The sequence below is a fragment of the Pyrgilauda ruficollis genome, unplaced genomic scaffold (assembly GCF_017590135.1).
Source record: "Pyrgilauda ruficollis isolate IOZ18807 unplaced genomic scaffold, ASM1759013v1 scaffold80, whole genome shotgun sequence".
Taxonomy (NCBI): Eukaryota; Metazoa; Chordata; class Aves; order Passeriformes; family Passeridae; genus Pyrgilauda; species Pyrgilauda ruficollis.
Window position 1 is genome coordinate 271,509 of NW_024529933.1, and position 23,052 is coordinate 294,560.

General features: G+C 37.4%; 1 protein-coding gene across 1 annotated transcript in view; it reads right to left on the reverse strand.

Annotated features, from left to right (window-relative positions):
* TRIM24 (tripartite motif containing 24) overlaps positions 1-23,052 on the reverse strand; it is a 55,385-nt gene that overhangs the window by 20,787 nt on the left and 11,546 nt on the right. The window contains exons 2-5 of the mRNA XM_041487514.1: positions 13,298-13,416; positions 4,417-4,564; positions 2,206-2,338; positions 812-928 (exon numbers count right to left, since the gene is read on the reverse strand). Of these exons, the coding sequence (XP_041343448.1) occupies positions 812-928; positions 2,206-2,338; positions 4,417-4,564; positions 13,298-13,416 (517 nt within the window). The remainder of the gene's footprint in view (positions 1-811; positions 929-2,205; positions 2,339-4,416; positions 4,565-13,297; positions 13,417-23,052) is intronic.

The following is a 23,052-nucleotide window of genomic DNA, read 5'->3' on the forward strand; positions in this document are numbered from 1 at the left end:
AAAATTAATTAACTGGTAGCAAACTCTAATGCCATAACTCTGACATCTATTAAATGCTCATTGTAATTGAAATTGTTGATTTTCAGAGTTCTGGCACTTTTCTGGAATGGTCCATGCCAATCAAAACTGCTTAAGTCTAATTTCCACCTAAGGTAGAATGGCACTAATTTAGCTGTTTCTACAGCAGTGCTCAAACTCACAACAGCAAAGCTTAATGTTACGCTGGAGAAACCCCTACTGCAAAGATGAAGGAAGAGTTCAAGTCACACTTGGCATCCCCAGCTGAGCTGAATCTCCCTGCGTACTGCTGCCCCTGAACTCTGCTGAAAGAGCAGCCACAAAGGCTCACTGCAGATTGCATTTTACAGATTTATTTTTCTCCTGGGTTTGCAGTACTCAGAACAGAGTCCCAAGCATAAAAGTACTACATAAATCTTCAAATACATGTCACAAACGTTATGAAAATTTGAGTCACAACCTTTAATTTTCTAAGAGGGATCTACACTAAGAAAATTAATGTGCTGATGGTGGGGAAGCATTTAAGACTGTATTCTACAGTCTTTATTGCACAAGTTGTTTTGTTGCACCCAAGTAACTGTTGCCCATTAAGTCCACAGGCTGAGCAGAAGAATTACCTAATACAACCAAGCATACTGAATAGGCAACAGTCACTACAGTGAACTTTAGAATCCCTCTTTCTGGAAGAATGAAAGGAGGGAGGTACAAAATATACTAACTTAAACATTTCAAGAAACTACAGTATATGTAAAGTTGCCTTCTGTCAGTTTTAACCTCATAATCTAATACAAACCTGTTATGGATCTGTTTCCCTGTATATTTTATGTACTTATTCTTCTCCATCAACTTGGTGATTAGTGTTTCAATGATAACTTTCTGGTTCTGAAAAGCTTCTTCTATAAACTGGTACCTGTAGTAAAAAGAAGTGAGGATTTACACATGTAAAAGGTGTTATATACTTGCTAAAAAGCAGAGTGACTTACAAAATAATACTTCTTTAATTGAAGAAAGGAGCTGCTTAAATCCGAAACTTAACTGTCATCATGGAAACATATGTCAGCAAATGCTTATATATTTCATTTATAGTACATTTAATTTTACCGTCTATTTCCTGTCACACTGGAGTAAGAATTTATGATTTTCATAAATACAAAATGATATTGTGTGACATAGCCTAATTTTAGCAAAAGAAAAAGTAATGTTTTGAGGTAGTCATCACTTTGAATGTGAAAATGCAGGTAAGCTATTACTTCATGCAAGACAAGGATGCAGAAATAGAAGAGATTGCTGAGTTGGTAGAAGTTGGTAACATTTTAAATCAAGGAACCAAAATCTTTAGGGTGGCACATTATAAAAGGGATATAAATCCTAAGAAAAGGAGAATAAAAGAGGAAGACTGCAACTCTGCATGAGCAACGTTTAGCCTGTTCCAAGGAGCACCGGTGGCCAACACTTCTCCACCTACTGACATTCACCTGGTCAGGCAAGCAAGCTCTTTGGGTGGTTGCATCAGGTATAGCAAATATATTAATATTTAACCAGAGTGCCTCTGCCCCAAAACATGACAGTATGTGTTTACCAGCAAGATTTTTGCCTTGCACTCAGAAGTTGTATATAATTCTGCTTTTCAGCTTCAGTGACCAGTAAGAGATGACCAAAAGAACAGCAACACAAAGATTTGAGTGTTATAGTGTTGTCAAAGTACAGTATTAGCCAAACTGTAGGTTAACTCTTCCTCTGAAAGAGCTCTTCACAGAAAAAAGAATTCCCATTTTCTCCATTCTGAAACAGTTTGGTAATGTTGTTATATAATCTTGTTGAATGACAAATGGAGAAATTACACATAAGTGAACAGTTGCATAACACAGCCCCGGTGTTTTCTAAGGACTCTCTGAAGATCTGCATAGCAACAAATTCTGACCAAATAACTTGACTGTAAAAAAGGTCTTGTGCTCAAGTCACCAGATTAACAACGGGAAGAATTAGGTTTTATTCTAAATGTAACAGACACTCATCAATCACATTCTTTGGGATACAATCTCTGGTTTTTATGAGTTTCGTGTCTGAGCAGAAAATTTTAGTTTACACTTTTTCCACCTGACTGTGTTCTATACAGCTAGAACTAGATTGCCTGAATCTACTTCAGACTACCCTCCTGTGAGATGGATAAAATACACACTTTGATACCTGTGCTCTTTGTGCTCTAGTAACTGACAGTCTCGGCAGGTCAGCTTGTCACAGGTTTCACAATACAACTTCAGCTGCTCCTTTTTGTGGTAAGGGCAGAACACTGGTCGCTGACTGGTCACACCAACTGCCTCTGTTGAATAAAGGAAGACATTAGTACAGTCTACCTGAACTGGTTCAAGATTTGCGTTCTCCTGTTTTTCCTTAGATGTACAAGTGTGTATCAGGTCCCTCACTGAGACTGTAACAGCCATAAGCTCAAACTGCGATGTCTCACTCTTCTTGCTCAAGCATGGAGCTAGCACCCTCTCTAACGGAAAATGTCTACAACCTATTTTAACATAATTTCTTCTGACCTCACAAAACTATTTACCAAAGTAATAACCACTACTCCTGCAGCTGCAAAAGACATTGCAAAATCAGCAAGCTCCTTTCTTAAATGGAGGTGAGGAGGTGGTTGACTTAATTTGTGCTCCGTCTTCTTTCTCAGCTCACTTGGTGGAAAGGGGTTTGAGGACATCAAGACATGGACATTCAAAGTGTAGAATATACAGAATGTAATAGCCAGGAAATATGAACTTCCCTTCAGGACCCTATTCTAAATGGGTGAGAGGTCTCATTCAGATTCTAGTGAGCAAGTATCAAAGGGTGCAGGAAACACCACATCACAGAAACTGAATCTGTGTCTTTAAACAATTTAACTGACTAAGCCTGATTTCCTAGGAGTTAGGTTGGACACTGAGTTCATAAGGATTATACGTATAGCCTGTAATGAAAACTGGCTTCACACTGCAACCCATTCTTCACTGCAGATCAGTAAGGTCTCTTTTCCATACCCATTCATTTATTTATTTTCCAAAAATATGGAAGAAGTTATTTTCAGATCTGTATACTTCAGTCAAAATTCTTTCCAACTCACCAACAAACAGCCTCCCAAAGAGGCCTGAGTGCACTGAGGCCATTCCTACCACCAAATCCTGTTCTGCCTAACAGTCCAGCAGCCACTTCTACCCACTTTTGTCCTCTCTTGAAAGTACACTCAGTAGTCACTTTTGATTAACCATGGGTGAAAGTGGGATACAGAATACAGCAAATATCTTCAAAGTACCATGGTGGAAGAGACCCTTTGAGCAATAGATTATCTCTTCGTACTAGATAGGGTGGAAGTAAAATAAGTATATATTCTAATACATGTATTTAAAATAATATATAACAATATCTAAAAATTAAGTATTTACAAGAAAAATCATGTAAGTCCAATGGATGTATTAGAACCAGTAGAATGTTTGTCAGCATCCTGTAACATTTATTAACCTCCTTCAATGACACTAGAAGACAAGACACAGTGGGGGAAAAACTGAAACAAAAGAGGTTCTCAATGAACAGAGAATTACAACCTTTTCTACCACAGAGTAGTCAAAATTTCTCAGAGAGGCTGTACTGTACACCACATTCACCACTGTTGGTTCTCAGGGCCCAAATGGATAAAGCCCTGAGCAACTGGAACCCAGAATTGAATGCCTGAAGCAGGAGGCTGGACTAGATGATCTCCTGAGGTCCTTTCTAGCCCAAATTATCATAGATCCTACTGAGGAAAAATGCCCCAATTCAAAATATACTTCCCTTACATTTCTAAGGCAAAACATTTCAAGCTCAAAAGACACTTAGCTAAAACATGAATTTTGGCTGGCTTTTCATCAGAATGCTGAAAATATATAATCTATTAGTGCTCCTTTTCCTGCTGTATACAACAATAAAGCTCATATTAATAATTTATTAGACCTCTAGTAAAACTAGAGAAACCAAATGCCTAAAGAAGTATTTTCTGCAGCTAATCTCTAAAGTCTAGACAATAATCTGCAAGCACAATCCATGTGGAAGATAAAATCTATATGTATTTATTAGTTTAAAACATGTTAAATTAAAAAAACCAATAAACAAAAAAAAATCCCTGAAAACCAAAAACAAAACAAAAAAAACCAAACCAAAACAAACAAACAAAAAAAAACCACCCCCAAAAAACCAAAAACCAAACAAACAAAAAAAAACCACCCCAAAAACAACATGTACCACTATTCAGCTTATGTGAGACAAAAAAAAATGGCAGAACACCAGCTTTCAAGTTACCACTTTTTTTTTTAAAAAGTGTGTTGGTCCAGTGTACCTTTCCAATGTAGACACAAATTCTTTGTGAAATTATAAATATGTTACCTGGAGATACTTCTTCTTTCTGCCTCACAGTATGATCCTTTGTGAATTTAACCCTCTGGTGAGCTCTGATGCAGGTCTTGCACAACCACTCTACACATTCCACACAAAACCCATGAGCTTCTGCATTGTCTTCACAGCTTGTGCAGACCTGACAAGAGGAAGAAAGGTAGCTGTTAAAATAAGTTTGGAATATACACACAGGTATACATACATCAGTGCAGTTTAATAGTCTTCTGAAAATAGTGAAATGAGAACAGGAGTACCTCTTTGAGGTACAGGAACATTATAAACAACAGCACAGAAGTAACTGAATATGACTTTTCAAAGAAACAGGTCATTTTGTCAGTGTAACCCTAAAATCTTTGCTTGACATGATAAAAGTCAGAGCACTACTCTCTGCCACTCCCTGCACACTTAGAAGCCAAACAATGTTTACTGTATACCAGATGCTGTTGTGAAATATTTACTAATGACAGAACACAAGCAACACTATTCTGATTTTAGAAGCCTCCCTCAGTTCACAAAGCAGCTTTCATTTTAGCTTCCAGTCACCTGCTTGGTTTCAGGAAGAACACACCATATTGAGCAGCAAGGTTCCTCAGAATCTTAGCATCACCTCTTAAAGACAGTATTCCAGTTAAGTTTGTCAAAAAAGCTACCCCAGAACAATTTACAACCAATGCACAAGAACTGTGGCCTGTTAACCCTTGGGGCTCTTTGGACTACACCCAAGAGACTTAGGAACAAGAAATAATTAAGGAAAACAAACATGTCAGCAGACCAAAACCTCTCTACACAGAGTAAATATTATACACAAGAAAAAATTGCTACAGTACCACAATATGAACAACAAGTTGAAAACTTTGAATGATGGACAACACCATTTCACACACTCATAATTTCATTTTTACCCCTCCTTTACAATGCCTCTGTAGTCCTACCTTCAATGGGGTTTTGGTAGTAAAACATAGTGAGCATGCTTATGTAGTACTGGTTTAGGTAACAACCACCCATTTCTGGCAATGTTTAGCACTGCTGCAGACCAAAGCCTCAAGGTGTCTGAAGATTGCTACGTCCTACAGATCACAATGACAAATATCTGCTCACAGGAGCAACAAAGAGACAAGTTTTGGTTTTGTTTTCAGTTTGATATAAAAAACCTCAACCAAACAACTTCTGTACCCACACAAGGTAAATATAGAGTAAGTTAAAGAGGAAGGAAATATTTATATCTCATGCAGATAAAAAAATATATACATAGAACTATGTTCCAGTTTCCCCTTCAGGAAAGAAAGGAACATTAGTACAAAATTTGCCTTAGGCCACATAGCAAGTTACTGACAGAACTGGAATATGAAAATGAGTTCCAGATTCCCAATGCTGTGCTTATGCTTCTGAATCATGTTACCTCTCAAAGCAAGTATCTTCTGAGAAATGAAGTTACAACACAAGGGCTGTTGACCCCTCTTGTTGTCACTTGGAGTTTGAAGCAGTTTCATTATAGGTGACCTGCAAAGGAGAAAAAATTGGGCTTGTGCCCCTTTTTCTGTTTCTTTACAAAATGAGGCCTGAAAGTTTTCTATTTCAAAATAACCTCAAAAATTTAACTTCTCCTTGGTTTTTATTTTTCTTCCCCTTCTTCTCTTAACAACAACAAAAAAAATCTTATTCCTATCCAGACCAGTAGATAAGGGAAAAATACCAAAGTCAGGACATCATTAAAAAAGTCTAGAAAATTGAAATATAGCAATTAAAGGAAATTAACTGTAATCAGGAAATTGAACATTTTTGCTTTCTGTCTTGATTTCAGCTGGGATAGTGTGGGGGTTTTCCTTAGTAGCTGGCACAGTGCCGTGGTTTCAGATTTAGTACGAAAATAACATTGATAGCAACAACCATCACATCAGTTTGTTAGGCAGTGCTTACACAAACTCAAGGAGTTTTCAGCTTCCAATGCTCTCTGCCAGTCAGCACATGCACAAGGAGAAAGTGTGGCCAGGACAGCTGACCTGAACTTCCCACAGGGATATTCCATACCACAGAATATCATGCTCAGCATATGAACCGTGGGGAAGTACCAATCTCTGTTCAGGGAAAGGCTGGGCACTGGTCAGTGGGTGGTGAGCAAATTTATTTAGCATCACTTGTTTGTCTCGGGCTTTACACATCCCTCCCTCCCTCTCTCTCTCTCATTACTATTATTATAATAATTATTTAATACTACTTTGTTTCATGTATTACGCTGTTCTTAGCTCAGCCTACAGTTTTATCTCTTTTTTCCCCCGATTCTCCTCCCCATTCCACTGGAGGTGGGGAGGGAGGGAGGAAATAAACTGAAAGAGAGAAGTAAAAAAGGCTGCATGGTGCTTGGTTACCAGCTGGGGTTAAAGTGTAACACTTGTTATTAACCCTTAAATTCAATGACATTTGGAAAAACAATAAAACAAATTTTAAACTATTCTGAATTCTTGGGGGAAAAAAATCCTCTCCTTCCTTTCTCTTCAGCCAGTTGTCTCCTCCTTTTTGTGCCAGTGCAACTCTCTGCAAGACTGAGATGCAAACCAGGACTGATTACACCATGGTAGCCCAAGGCTCAGTTACATCAGCAATCGTAGTATTGCATTTTATTGAAATGGTATGCTCTGTCTCGCCCCTCCGAAATGTATGGTGTATTCTAAGCCTGCTGACTGGAGAGTGAACTGAACAGGCAGCACAAGAAAGTTTTCACATCAGTCTTGTGGCCAGAGAGGTGTGATTGTGCTGCACCCCAAATACCCAGACATGTTTTTGGAAGTCAGAGTGGAGTTACATACGGGGTATTTGGTTTTCTAGTGTAAATTAAAAAAAACAACAACAAACAAACAAACAAACAAACAAACCCAGCCCTAAAAACAAAATAACCAGAGAAAAAGAACAAAAAAGGCTTTCAGGCATTCTCTACGTCAAAGAAGCAAAACAAAAACAAAAAACCAAAAAAACCCACCCCAAAACAACAACAACAACAAGGCAGGAACCAAATTAAAAGCAAAACCAACCAACCAAACTCCCCACAACAGCCTTTCCAGATCACCTTTAGCAAAATCAGGCAGATGAACATGGCAGGACATTTAGGTAATTAATTCTCCCTAGATTCCAAGAGCTTCATCTATTTTCTTTTTTCAATATGCTTTAGTTGGGTTTTTTAACTGTTTTGACCTGCTGTATGTGGAATGAGATGAAAATTGTGATTCAATAACCAATAATCAGGTGCTGCCAGAAGAATCAAAACTCCTCCTTTGTAATATCAAAAATACATATCCCCACCTTTATACTCTTCAAATCCATCAAGTGGATATGAGACAGATTTCTAAAGCTTTTCACAGACGTCGTAACTCAAGCTGTCAAAACAGCAATGGCTTCTAGGTAGCATCAGATTTGTTCCTATCCACTTCGGGTTTGAAATATGCATTTTCAGATGTAGGTTGGATTTTGCTAGAATTCCTAGTGATTACATTAAGCAATACAGCTAAAGCATATGGAAGTACAATTACTGCAAATATTTGTTATGCACTTACAAAACCTAAAACTCATTCTTATTTTGGTAACTCACACAAGCAGTGTTTCAGTGATTTCAAAGAAAACTCTCCCTAGTTAATCTACAAGCTTTTATTCTGGTCAGGCAGACATTTATTTTTAATTGAGTTTTCCTTGTAATTACATTTAATTCAGTTACAAGTTCTATATTTATAACCCCAGGAAGTGTTCATTCAGCCTTCAGTCAAATTTAAAGAAAGGAGAAATTACTCAGCATGTTGCAGGTAAGTAGTATTTTAAGAAAATACACAAGATTTTATGGCAGAAAAAACACATTAACTTGCAAGAGTTGAGGTAATAGACCTGTCTTCTCAGCTCCTGTAATAAATAACCACTCTTCCAATTAAACACACGTTGAGTATTAAAGAGATTAAATAATCAAGCAAAGGTTTCAAAGGAAGAGAGCAAAGTAGTCCAGATGAATATTCAGTGAACTCCAAACTTCACCAATGTAAATTAGATGCAATGCTTTCCCCCACTGGATCCAAACCTCACTAATGCAACCTCACTTACACAACTATCTCCTGGCACATACAAAATCACGGAAGACAGAAGACTATACGTAATTCCAAATATGAATCATGTACTGACAGCTCAAAATGCATGAAATCCTTCTTACCCCACCATCCCATTAATATCCACATCTCTTCAAAGCATACAAGAGCATATTGTGACTCTTCCTGAGTCTATCACCCACCTCCATAAACCACTGGATTTCAGAGATATTTTGGTCACAGGTACAGCTTTTATAGGCTGTTTGAGCATAATAAAACACACAGTGGTTCCTCTGGCACCATACAAACTTAAACTTATTGCTCTAAATTCTCCTTATTAATCACCTCATTATGGCAGTCAGACTTGCTTTCCTAATATCTGGATCTAGTATCAGATCTAAGCTGATACCTTGTTTTGTTACTACATTCCTGTTGTGAATGAAGTTCTATATGTCTAATTAATAAACAAAAAAACTGAATTTAGCAGCAGTTTTAATTGAACAGCAATTTTATATAAATGAATACAATCAATTATAATAAATATAATAAAGCATATACAAAAATTTGGCAGTGATTACTTAAATATGATTAAGGTTCATATAAAGCATAAGCAAAACTGACCAGGGTACAGGGAGGGCTTCTCACCCTGCCTCACGTACAAAACAAAGGAACCCAAACTACACTTATATACTGTATGCTAATACATTTTCATCAATAATTTTCCATAAATCTCCTCCTATTTTTGATTCTTGAACTCTACATCACTATACTGCATAGTGCACGCTCCACTTGTTGCTCGGGCGTCTCCTGGCTTTTTGGTGGTCTTTTCAGAGGAAGGCTCATCGTCTTCCTCGCAGCCCTCTGAATAATCTGGCAGGTTGCAGATGTGCATTAAGCTTTGTGTTATGTAAGTAAGCATTATATTCCAAATAAGCCTTATTATTTCATAGATAAAACCACAACTTAGATTCCACACCTGGAATAGTCCCAACTTTGTTCATCACAAGGCCATTTCTGTTTTGGGATCTTGCTTATCTCAACACTACATCCTGTATCCTGTTTTTCACATGTAACATCTGCCAAGGGGCCCATCTGCTTTGTAACACTAATCACATATACTTTTCCTTTATTATTTTATAACAATTATTTTCTAAAATATTGATATAGTTACAATTTAGTTAGCACGAATCATATCCATTTATCACAATTCCCAACATCTCACAAAAAACCCAGCTGTTCTTCATTCCTAGTACAATATTTTAAATTCTCAGATCAGAAACTGGTAAAGATACAGAAAGTTATTCTCACCATCAAAAATATTTTACACACATTCTGTTTTGGACATAGGAGCTATGGGAATTAGAACCTATACTAAAATGCACTAGAGGCTCAGTATGCTTCACCAACTCCCATGTTATCACTAAGGTCCTCTCTCTTGCATCAATCTCACATTTCTCATTTTTATTTTCATGGCTTTGCATACACCATGTTCTTCTGTTAAAGTCCCTAAATTTCCCTCACTTGATTAGAATAAGACCCTTTAGTCTTAGTCTAATCTAATCAGCAACATCTCTTAGGTCTGAAGCCCTTTTCTGCTCACTCTTATGAAGTATAATTAATTTTTATTTTCAAACTTCTCTTTAGAAGCTGATAATTTTGCCAAGTCTTTCAATAAATCACAACGTGAAAAAAAGTTATAAAGCATCTGCTCTTTCGAAGTATTTATATCCTAGTGCTGCCCACAACCTACAGAGTTATTGCATTTCCTGTGAGTTTCTTTTCTTTTGTGAAGTTTCCTATGCTAATAGCCAGCACAAAACCTTTAATGCTACCCAGGAAAGCTCTTGTAGAACACGTACTAGGGAATTTGAGTTCTATACTTTCTTCATGCTCACTTCTTGTGCTCCTGAAGTTTTCAGCAGAAATTGCTAGAAAGCACAGCTATGCCAGTAGTGTATTGAACTGCCCAAATCAGGCTCAGGGAAGATAAACATGATTATAGATAGATGGACAGAACTTTCATGGGTTCCAGTTATTTTTCTCTTCCCACAATGCCAGCTCCGTGATAGGCCATTCACTCCTGCAGTTTTAATTCAGTATGCTAAAACTGCTTTAGCATTAGTACTATTTTGAATCTGAAAAAATCAAACATTTCATTTGCAAGAGGTCTTTTGCAGTCTCTTTTGGATTGAAATAAAACAGTCCTTCCTGCCAACACACATATAAGGCTAATCACAGATACACACCAGTGGTTCTAAGCCACAACAATATTTGCACAAAACCCATGCCTTGTTTCCAATTCTAATTTCTTAATCGTTCAAATAAAGCTGCAAAACTACTTAAGACAAATTAACAAATCTCAGTAAAAAAAATCCTATAAAATAGCCACAGTTTTGGATAGAATTTGGATGATCTCTGATGTAGTATTTCCTGCAAGTGTCAGTATCTTTTCTACTTTAATTTCTCTGATCTGTTGCCTATGCTAATGGCAAATTTTCTTCCTTTTCTCCTTGCTCCTTCAAAGGCAAAACAAGACAGGCTGATTAGAAGGCTCCATCATCGTTAAACCTCATAATATTCAACCTGGACAGTACACTAATCAGTTTAACTATTATTGATTTAACCTTGCTGTTCCACAACAGACATTTACAGAACAGTGTACCTTTTTTCTTATGTCAAGGTACAAAAAAGTTTCATTATGATACCAAAATAAATCTATCCAAATGAAGAAAACTGCACATCATTAGTTTCCAAGAGGTAAGGTCCAAACTCACTTAGCAGGCATCTAACAAAACATCTAGCTTCATCTTTTCAGAAAAAAGTCAGCAAAAAAGCACATGAATGTCCTATTCTGCTGGTTCAGCAACATATGCTGGTCTGCCTTCAACTGCTACAGAAAGTGTGCTGAGTTCAACCAAGGACCTTAGCTGAAGAACAGATTTGCTTTCAAAGTGCAAACCTGCTGGTTTGTGTCAGGGAGAGGGAGAAACAAATATGGAATGGAAGAGTAAGACCAAAGTCTAGAAGGGATTTGAAGGAAACATAAATGTTTTCAAGAACCTCCCTGACATTTGTTCACACCATGCAGTGAATGGAATTCTCCACTTAACTTTCACAGGAAGCAAAAAAATATTGTGAGGGGAAAGAGGGAGTGATCAGATACTTCAAAAAATTGGTTACTACTCCCAAGGGAAGAATAGAATCCATTTCTATCACCACTCCCCAAAGCAGTATCTTCAAGGACTTGTTATATAACTAAGTACAGGTTATGGGACAGCCCCACCCTCTCAAAAAAAAAACCCAAACATTTAGGACTGCTTCTGCATAACATTATTTGCTATCTTGCTTCTCTTCCTAATTTTAAAGTCACTATAAAAGTTATGATCAAATTTTCAACAGGGACTACTCATTTTGTCAATCTTACTGGTACAGTATTGAGAGACCATATAAATCTCACAACCATCTGCAAAATTCAGATATTATCCTGCAATTCTCAGGGGACAAACAAGAAACAAACATTTCCCTTTGCCAAATCCAAAAAAAGCCAAGTTCAAACAGGGCTACATTACAAGAACACAGCTTGTACTTCCAGCAACTGCTTCTGGTAAGGTCTACATTTCTCAGAAATCCAGTGTCAAAATTCGTTAAAATCTGAACAGTTTAATGTTCAGACTTGCAAGACACAAGTTCTGTTCCTTGGATAGGATGACACCACTTATGCCTTCAATAGCCAGCAAGTTGGTATCACAAACCTGACTGGCTCCTGTCATCTGCTCCCAAGAGATGTGGCTGTTCCCACACACAAGCACAAATTCCAGCTAAGCCTTGAAAGGAGCAGAATGCACATCACAGGACCTCTAAGACACTGCCCCTGAAGCAAACAGCTCAAGAGCCAATGATACAGTCCCCCCTAAAATGGGAAAGTGAAAAAGAGGAATTTTCAAAATAAAAGGAGACCACCATCCAAATATTAGGGCATGAGTTGGAATGCAAGCCACACTGATATGGCAACCTTCCTGTACTCTTCTTATGAGGAATGCAGCAACATACAAAGAGGCTGAATTATTTACAGTAAGTTTCTGGAGTTTAATAAGTCCATGAGTAAAGAGATGCATTAGTTACTCCTTTACTAGCTAAAAATGAAGACATGCATTATTTTGCTAACAGAGATTGTTCAATTGTGATCCTACACAGATATGACTATTTGTTTTGTATTGCTTCCACACTAGCCTCCTGAAAATAACATAATGAAAAGAAAAGCCCAGTATTACTGTTCTTCCAGATAACTTTTATGAGACGGCTATTACTTGACTGCAAAAGGAAGAAAAGGCAGCCTACATAAGGAAAACAAACAAGAAACCCCTACAATATACCATCCTCCCCAACTAGCATTTTGAGCCTCTTCCTTGGCAACAGGACTCCAGCTATTTAATGCCATGTTTTGTCAGTAATGTGATAAAGTCCATTTAGATCTCCTAGTGTAGTGTATTCAAGTCTTTGTTTCAAAAAGTGCTTCAAGTACCCTGTTCAAAGAACAGAAATTCCATTCTAATGCCTATTCCTTACATTTATCTTTTGCTATTAAGATGCAAGTTTATATCAACAATTAAAAATAGTATAGAGTAATATAACCACCTTCTTCACATTCTTTTTCATACATTTTAACTGATTTTCTAGAGTAGCTACCCCATGTGATGTCTAAGTAGTTGAAGTTCTGTCTGCATATGAAGAGCAAAAAGGCTACACAGCAAGAAGCCAAGGATATGAACACACATCCAAAAGGTGTTAACTTGATTACATGTTAATGCACTTACCTGATTTGATTTCTCTACTGTGCTACTGGGAACCTCTGTGGTATCCTTCACAAAAAAGTTATCTATGATGTGTCTCTCTGCACATTCCTGACCACAAATTGGACAGCGGATAACACCGACTGGGGGGAAAAAAGAAAATCTGATTATGCTTGCACAAGCTAAGATATATTAAACAACTTCAAAGACAACTTGCAAGGATAAATATTTTTGAAAGGATGTTATACCACTTTCCTGTCAATAAGGTGTGAGCTAGAAAAAGAAAATTCTCATTTATCACTGAAGTAATGTTTACTTGTTATTCACTGATGACATATTCTATCACCCAAGGTCAAACACTTTCTTGTTTCAATGCCATAAGGAATTTACCTTAATCTTATAAAGAAATAATTGTTTTACTACAAAGGGAATGTATTCCCATTGATGATTTGTTGCTACAGAATAGATTAAAGTAAACACTTTTAAGTGTGGAATATTAATAAGAGAGTGGTATTACATACACACACACACACCAGCAGTGTGACGTGACTGACCTAGATCCGTGTCACGTGAGAACACAAATGTAGTACATTCAAATTTAATGAGATGACTTGTAGAGCGGAAAAGTTGACCTGTATTAATATCATTATTACCTTCACATTAAGCAAGGGAAAGCAATAAAAACTTAGGAATAAATAAGCAGGGCTCTCTCCCTCCTCTCCTCTGCAAGACACAATGGGGTACAATTCTAAGACAAACATAGTTAGGCTCCAGGTTGAAGAAAGCTGAGAGCCAGTAACACAAAGGTTAAACAATTAGTCTTTTCAACAGAATGGAAAGGACAAAGTAAAGTTCAAAACTTGGGGTTGAACTGTGAGTAGAACTAGGTTGAAATGGAGAAGATCTATATAAACATTTTTAAGCAGACACCTTTTCTAGCTGCAGAAAATAAGAATGTCCTATTAGCACTGAGGCTTGTTTTTAACATCCAAGAAAAATCTCTAAAATGCTAGGCACTGATATCTTGCTTGAAGAAAATTACCGTAGTCATTACAACCAAAAAAGGAAGCAATTGAAGCTAAGGCTGAAATAATAATCACTGAGCACATGGAAGTCACATGCAAAAAGCCTACAGTAGAACAGTCATGCAAGTCTACACTAACATAGATTCTAGACCTTCAGCTCCCATTTGAGAGGAAACATAGATTTAGGACCTTAAAAAAGATCTGTTTAACCCAATGAATTCAACACCAGTATCTAACTCACCACTTGTATAGTGAACTAAACTAGCATGGGCTTAAAGTGGTTTCTGTTTCATTTTTACAATAAAATGTAAAAGTACAGAAACTATTAAATATTTTACTTTTTGCAGGAAAACTTAATTCCTTACTCTAATTGCTTCATACAAGATTTAGGTAACTTTTTCACTAGATTTTTCCAACAGATGTTCAAGGTTTAACTGGCAACTCAGTATAAAGCAGTGCTGTAATAAAACTCCACCCATTTTACTAAAGCAATTCTTATTCTGAAAAATTAGCAAGCAGTTTTTCACTTGTTATCAAGGCATTTCACTTTCATCTGAACAGCTATGATGTTAAGCCTGATTTTACTCTAAGTGCCATTTTACCAGTCTGCATTTCAATACACATTTGCGCAGTTTCCTTTGATATACAAATTCCATTTTTTGGCTACAACTTTTGTAACATTTTTTATATCATCATCTGCAAGGATAATTGAGAAATTCTGTTCTGGTAAGTCAAGTAGCTAGCAAAACTGCAAGTACTGAATTTCTCCTATAATTAAGCAAATCAATTTACCACAGTCAAGAGTGAACACATCTCCCCTAATACTCAAGCTACACACTTTCCAAAAAAGACTATTTTTTACATTTTTCAACAGCACCAATTACAAACCATCCTCTCCTTGTTCCCTCACTGCTCATTCTTGACCCTGCCAAACACAGGGCTCTGGGTTAATACCAAAATAAGCTAGGGAGGAAACTTTGAAACAGAATTTGAAGTACTAAAAAGCAGGCATTCTTTATTGCAGCACACTGGACACACAGAGGTTATTTCCTCTACTCTGATGTGTCACAAAACTTTACAAAAAAAGATGTTTATTCCATCATGATCATAAATATTGATTACAGTGTACTTCCTGGCTAATACATACACATCACTTTTTCTAGAACTAATTTGCATGCATCTACCTCTTAGTAAGAGTAGTCCTTTTATATTCCTACAGGGTCCCCTGAAGGGGTCTCTGGTGATTGTATTCCCTGAGAGTCCCCAGTGTTACAGGTGACCTTTACTTGAATTTCTCTTAAGGCATGCATTGTTGCCTCTTGTTACGTAGCTACCACAAAACCCACTGTATTCCTCATTATCTGTTTATCCACTGGTCCCAGCTACGTGGAACAGCCTGTGTGCCTACTTATTCATTATTTAATCTACTTCTTTAAAACACATTGTTCTCTTACTTGGACAAGTAAGGCATCATTATGTTCTGTTCCTTTTATCAAGGTCAACACAGGTGTCTTGAGTTGGTCTTTGCATGTGTTTCGGAGAGGAGTATAGACACAGAATGAGACTGGCAAATATTCAGGCATGGATGTATTTTTCCTGCTCTCCTAAGTTTTACTTTCATCCCCTGCTCTGCTTCACTCACCAAATGCACTACTGACTACAGTGAAGCAACATGAGAAGCAGCACAAGGATGGGAAGAGGACAACACCACCACCACTGAAGATTAAACCTGGAGCTACTGAAGAAGATCAGCAGCATTAAGCAGGGTTTGTAAGTCAGCTTGAGTTGAAAATATGGAAGACAAGGAAGGGGAGGCAAGAAATTAAGAAACATACCAAGACAAACAAAATATTTCACATGCCTTTTCATCAACAATATTGCCAACTACCTTTTCAAGAAATCACTTAGAATTTCTAGTGTGACATGGGAAAAGGGGGAAAAAAAGGAAAAATTGCCTACAACTCTCAAAATCTTCATTAATTTTCTCTTCTAGAATTCCTTATGCTTTCTAGCCTTATGTCAGGGGTTTCTTCTGCCACTGTGTGAGGATAAACTTGCTTTTGTTATAATCCTGGATTGATGACTCACAAATCAAATCAGTTTTAACCCAGATTTAGTCAACTTCAGGATGGAGAATTTAAGCAAAAAATCTCAAGTATCAGGGTTTCCAGTAGTGAAAGTAATTCTATAAGATTCTTATTTTTCTTTAATGAAGCAAACACAGGAAGGGGAAAACATATGACTTAAGTTGGGAGGAGTTTCATAATCATCATCATGACAATTGTGAGGATAGTGAGTGAGCAGATCCCACATTTTTCTCTGTTCCTTTGTTCCAGGTGTAAGGAGTCAACACAGTTGCGTGCCTCAAACATTGTCACAGCCACAGGTTGACTTTGCCATGAGATAAGCACAGAATGGAGTGACAGGCCTGGCAGAGGTGAGACCTGGTTAGCTCATCCTGGGTAATGCATCTGGACAAAAATTCCCACTATGGAAATGTGTATGAAGAAGCAACTGCTCGTTTGCAGATCACTGGTCAAAGAAAGATCACCCCAAGTTCTGAAACAGCTGAAATCTGTGACCACCACCAACCACTGAAGCCACCTGAAAATGCCTCCCTGGATACCTGGAACTTGGACTGTAAGATATGCCACCACAGCAGGAACCTGAGATAAGATAAAAGGGGTGCTGTTGTCTGAGTATTATCTCAGATCTAGGGAGAGGTTAACAAAGCTGGGGGAGAAGAATGTCACACAACTGCAGAATTTATGGGCCACAAGGAAAGCCAGCTCAGCAACTGTACTGAAATCAGCTTGGACTTGGTAAAAGTAATTCCGGCAGTGGGAGATCGACCACCAACTCAAAGAGGAAGAGTACATGGAGTGCAAGGACTAATTAGCATTAGAAGCAAAGGAATCAATTAACCAATAGAATAGTAGCACTGTGTAGCCAATGAGCAGTAATTTGTTTCTTTGCTAATATGTATGAATAGTGAAAAGACCCAGAGAATACCACTAGCGAGAGAAGACGAGAGTGAAGAAGGATCAAAAAGACACCACTGGATCTATAGGTGGTGACTATCTTCTACCTGATCTCTCTTTCTGCTCTCTTTTCCTTCTACCTTTCCTTCTATTTCTTTCTACCTTTCTCCCTGACATTCCATGTTAAATAAACTCTGTATTATGGACTTCAGCGTATGATCTTATTTGACCCTTAATTTGGGCAGAGGCACATCTCTTAGCATCAGGAGGATTGTTTTTTCAGCTGTAAAAGGAACTGGATAATGCCCATGCGGCTCTTAAGTAGAAGACCTCCACCTTTCTGAGCAGCATTCTTACAAAAACCAAGCAGTTGTGAAACATCACATTCAGATTTTGCTTGAACCAGGCCAGGACACCACAATGCTAACAAAAGCAACAATGCTGGCTCCCCTGCTCATTCATTTCTATCCCACGACAACAGAAAGATTTGTGCTGCCATGCACTGAGCTGGATTAGGGACTGCAATATTGATTCAGTGGGGCTGTGCCAGGAGAGGAGAGTGTTTCCCCCCACTGTCTACAGGCTCATAACACATGCACCTCTTTCAAGGAATGCTAAACCACATTTTAGGTAGGAAGAATCATGTCCCATTTTTAGTCTTCTTTACATGCTGCATGCACAAGGGCATCCCATGCCATTCAGTGGAATGGATTTATAGGTGATACAGTATTATTACCAACTCTAAACTCAATTTCCTGGGAGTACATTCAAGACCACTAAAGCACCCTGAGACAATAGGAGGAGACTACTCTGGTTTGCCCCAATTTTGACTCATTTGCGTCTTCACTGTTGCAAACAGGTTTCAGAACCAATTTAATAAAGCCACTGGATGATCATTTGTAGATCCAAGAGGGCATTTTTGTTAGTAGATGCAAAGTGCTTTACTAAAAAAAGGGGGATTTAATAGTTCCTTTTCTTCAGATTCAGATTTCTTCAGTCAAAAAACCAAGTAGTTTTCTGAACGAGAGCTCTCTATTAAACAGAGTGCTCAAAAGCAACTGGCAATTTTACCTGCAACAACATAGTCATTACAGAATAAATAATTAGGGTTTCACACAGCAATCCTTCCCAGTTTTACAGATGTTTTGCTTTAAATTCTAACCATACAGATTGCAGAACAAAAAAATATTTACAGCAAATTACACATCCAGTTAAAATGTTTAAAACATAGACATGCTAATTAGAACTTATAAAAGGTAGGTCAGAGATTGAAGGCAGCACCAGCCATAAGATTTTTAACATAACTACACAGAAAATTAAGGTGTTTCAACTGTGAGCTACAGATTCTTTTCTCCTTTTGCTCCTTCTATAGATACCACTAATACTTGCAAGCCTTTTCATTTAAATGCATGGGTTTGAGGTAAGCAGGTTATATTTACACAGGTCATGTTTCCCAGTTAAGAACAAACACTTAGAAAATTTGAGAGGCAGTATCTTGTGCAATAATGTCTGAATCAATTTTTAAAATAATTACTGCTTTCCTCTTGCTCCTCATTAAGCCACTACTGGTGCTGCAAAATTGGCAACTTCTTCAAACCAGTCTGTTCCAGAAAAAGCTGCTCCCATTCTAGTTGTGACAGCCTGCTGCTGCTAGTAGAGGGGAGATAGGTTAAACCAATAAGCAGGCATATCTCAAGGGAAAATTGGCACCTACTGCCAAGATATAAACATTCCAACCCACAACCAATCTAGCAAAAAATGTATTAAAATTATAATTAATTAACTGTTAATTTAAATTATTTTAAATCCTTTAAAATGCAAATAAATTAAAAACAGACAAAGACTATTAGCTGTAATTCCCCCCTCTGGAAGAGTGTTACAGGCCAGTTTTTATGCTGCAGTACATTGACTTTCTTGGAAAGCACTGCAGAGCTGAATTAAAATATTTCAGCTACTCTGTGAAATGGTTCATTGTTTTTGCTATACATGCCCAATCTTCAAACATTTTAGACAGCGTGTATTAGACTTCAAAAATTGTAAATTTTGCAAGGATTGACTCTCCAGCCACTTCTGAATACCTTAAGAAATTCTGACGGCAGAGTTTACATTCACATCCAAAGCTGTCCAATGCATTTTCTTCAACAACACAATTATAGGAAGTGTCATAGTGCTAACAAAAGGAAACATGGTTATTGTGGGATGGACAATGTTTAAGTACAAGATGACGAACAAAAAGTCTCACTGTCTTGCAATGAATGTGCTTAAACGATGATGCAGAATCTGCCAACAAGCCAATTGTCACTGCTGACTGGGATGAGCATTTCTTTCATCAAAATTAAAATACATTCTTTCCAGTCCTGAAACTGTCAAGTATTCCAAATGATATGTAATGAATTCAGACATATAACATGCAAGGATGTTTAAGATTCTGTGATATTCTTGCACCATTTTCTCTGATCAGCCAAGTATTTCATTTTGAAAGTGGGCTTAATGCTGTTTAGATTTATCCATTCTACTAAAATACCATTTTGCACATACTCTTGGATCTTGCCAACAGTGCTGAAGTCCATTGTATCTATGTGTTTCTGGAACAAGGAAATTAGTACCTTTCTCCATAAACAGCAGCATGTTAACATGTTATAATTAATAAAAAAAAAAAAAAAAAGATGACCGGGATAAAAAAAATTGTCAGAATCTCTGGTATGAAGACGGACCCTGCCTTACAGCACAATACAGCTAATAATCATTTCTTTGGAGCACTACATTTCATACTCTGGTCTTCATCTTTTCGAGTCATCATCTAACACCAGCTGTTAGTTCAGCAGTGGCAGTACAATGCATCTATTCCCAGAAATCATACCTATAAAAATAGCAGGTTAGCAGAGTGTAATTTGGACAGTTAGAGCCAGTCACAACCCAAAGAACCAAGCCATTCTCAGACACTGCAAGTTTGTTCTTGTTAATTATTTGTTGCAAGGATGAAAACTACACTCCAACATGTGACCCTCTTAAGTGTTTCACCCACTACTTCTGTTTAGCCACAGCTACCTTAATATTCCCATCAACACTGAGCAGATGTAAAGGTAAAAAAAAGCCTCAAAAATAACTTCTAAGAATCTGGATCATATTAAGGGAACCAAATTAGAAGCAGTAGTGGGGACAACAGTAGGTAACAGGCTATAGTCAGAGTATTTCACTATAAATGTCATCCAAACAGGAGTGATAATGCAACTCAAGGCCTTCGACTAGCTCATGCTACTCCCTCTCTTCTTCAAGTGCTCAGATGCATCCTTGCTACCTGTTCTTCACAAGTCTGCTCCCATTCTCAATATGTTCACCACTCAGTAACTGGAAACTACCTAAGAGACTTGGCAAACTACCCTCTTGGCCCTCATTTTCCCAGCCACTAGCCTCAGGGGAGCAATTCAGGTGCCTAAACAGACATACCTAATTTGAAGGTAATATCCTGCCTGGCTTCCAGCTACTAGTCCAGAAGGAAACAGGGCTCCTGTGGATTGTGCAGTACATTTACCAGCCCTTTTTAAAAAATTACAGGCATCCCAAAAATTCAGCAATGGCAGAAGATATTTTAGTTCAGACAGCTGAATTTCAGCTTACCTGCCTATTCTATGCCATGTATTTTTGATACTGTGATTTTAAATTCCTGTTGGAGAACACAACTGAGCTACACAGATCTTTGCAGCCTAACAAACTGCAGTCTGTAGCTCCAAAGGAAAACTTGGTTTAAAATGCTGAAATGTCAATATTCAGAGTCATCAACTTGCCAACTGCAGTGTTCATGGCATCTGTTCATATTCTGCTACATGGATATTTATTTTGAGGTTCTCCTCAAGGACAGAGTTCAGAAGTCATCAAGACCTCTAGTTTCCTTCAAACTATCTCAAAATACATATTACAGTCATGCAAAATATAATGGAACATTCCATCAACTTTATCTGTAAAGTATTTGTGTACGGAATGGATGTTTAAAAGCACACAGAAATGATGTGTCAGTTTAAAATAATAGGCTCTGCCTTTATTTACGTTATTTTGTTTGGTGAGAGGGTGGAGAGAAGAAAAGGGCTGATTGTTGCTAAGAAGAGATTTTTTATTAATTAATGTCTCTTCAATATATTCTTCAATGACAATACGGTAACAGCACATTTACCATACATGTACACTGGCCAACATTTAGATACCCACCAGCAAAAAAGAGGAATTTATCTATCTATTAATAAATTCTGAGCATTTTAAAGGTACATTTTGAATCTGTGCTGCTATTAAATCTATTCTATAACAAATACTTTGACCTGGCAGTATTTTAAAATTTTCTAGATTTTTTTAAAGCTTGCTGTTGAAAGGGACAGAGACAATGAAAAGTACAAAAAATATTTTATGAAAATTCCCACTCTAATAAGAGAAAAAAATAAAGATCCCTATTTCCTGCAGTTTATATCAGATAAATTCGAGTGCTCTGCAAGACATTATTAATGGAATAAAAAAGTAAAGCTCCAAGCCATTTCATGCATTTAAGTAATATAACCCAAGAATCCCAAATCCAGTCTATTCTGACTACATGTTATATTTAAAAGCTGTTCAACAATAAAGCTTGTCCGCAGGCAGGATTTTTGCATCTATGAAAAAGCACCTCTTAATGGCAGCACAAAACTAATGCTGATTTATTATGCTGACTCCAGCATAGAATTTTACACCTGAAAATTGATAACGTTTCTTTGCAGTATTGCCAAGTAACAGTACCTTCAGTGGGATTTATCTAAATGTTACATGAAGTTCCCTTCATAGTCATTGCAGATATAGGTAATAGTTAGGTCATGAGTCGTGTCACTGCTAAAGCAGATGTTTACACTTGGTCAGATGAATGACACCTTAAAAACATCCACTTCTTTCCAGTAACTATACTAGTACTCTTATCCACTACTGGGCATCCACTTAATTGCAAGAATTCCTCTGACGTTCTACAATCAGCCATTAAAAGAGGAGAATATCCTCCAAGTATACTGCAACTTACAGGGATTGCACTTCTGGGTGTAGATGGTCAGGAATAAAAAGTCAGCTCACTTTATATTCTTCTCTTAAATGTGCCCAGTATGCCACCGTTTTAAGAGTTCAAAAAGCAAGGTGCCCAGCTTTTTCCAGCTCCCACATAGCTTTAAGAGTACCAAGCTGGAGCAATATGTGCATTGTGAGATTCACACGTGGCTGTGCAGCCTGCAAGAACCAGCATTAATTAAGAAGCAGTGTTATCATCTCCTCTGACACTGTATTAATACTAAAATTACTGAATGTAACTGATAAAACATATTCCTTCTGGGTTGAAGAGATGAACTAATTGATCAAATAAGAACAACAGGGATTTCTAACAACTGCCCTACAGCTTTCAGAAAACAGCAGGTTACAGAGCCAGCAATGATACTGCTTATGTTCCCATGGTGTATCTCCTCCTATTGCTGTAATCTGCAGTAGGTAACTGAACCATAAGCCAGAGCCTGTTGGCTGATGTGAATAAACATCCACATCCACTGAAGAAATCTAGTATTCCTATGTTTTCCTCAATTTTCTCAGAACTAAAGCAGAACTCATTCAAAGGAGCTCTCCCAGCATGACATTCTTGGCACAAAGAATGAAGCTAAAGAAAATTCACCTTTTACCAAAACTGGTGTTCATAAGTGCCATTTGTATACCTTCTGTTCTTCACTCAATCTCTTTCCACCTTCTTGCACCATACTGCCTCAAAGGATTGATAATGAAGTTC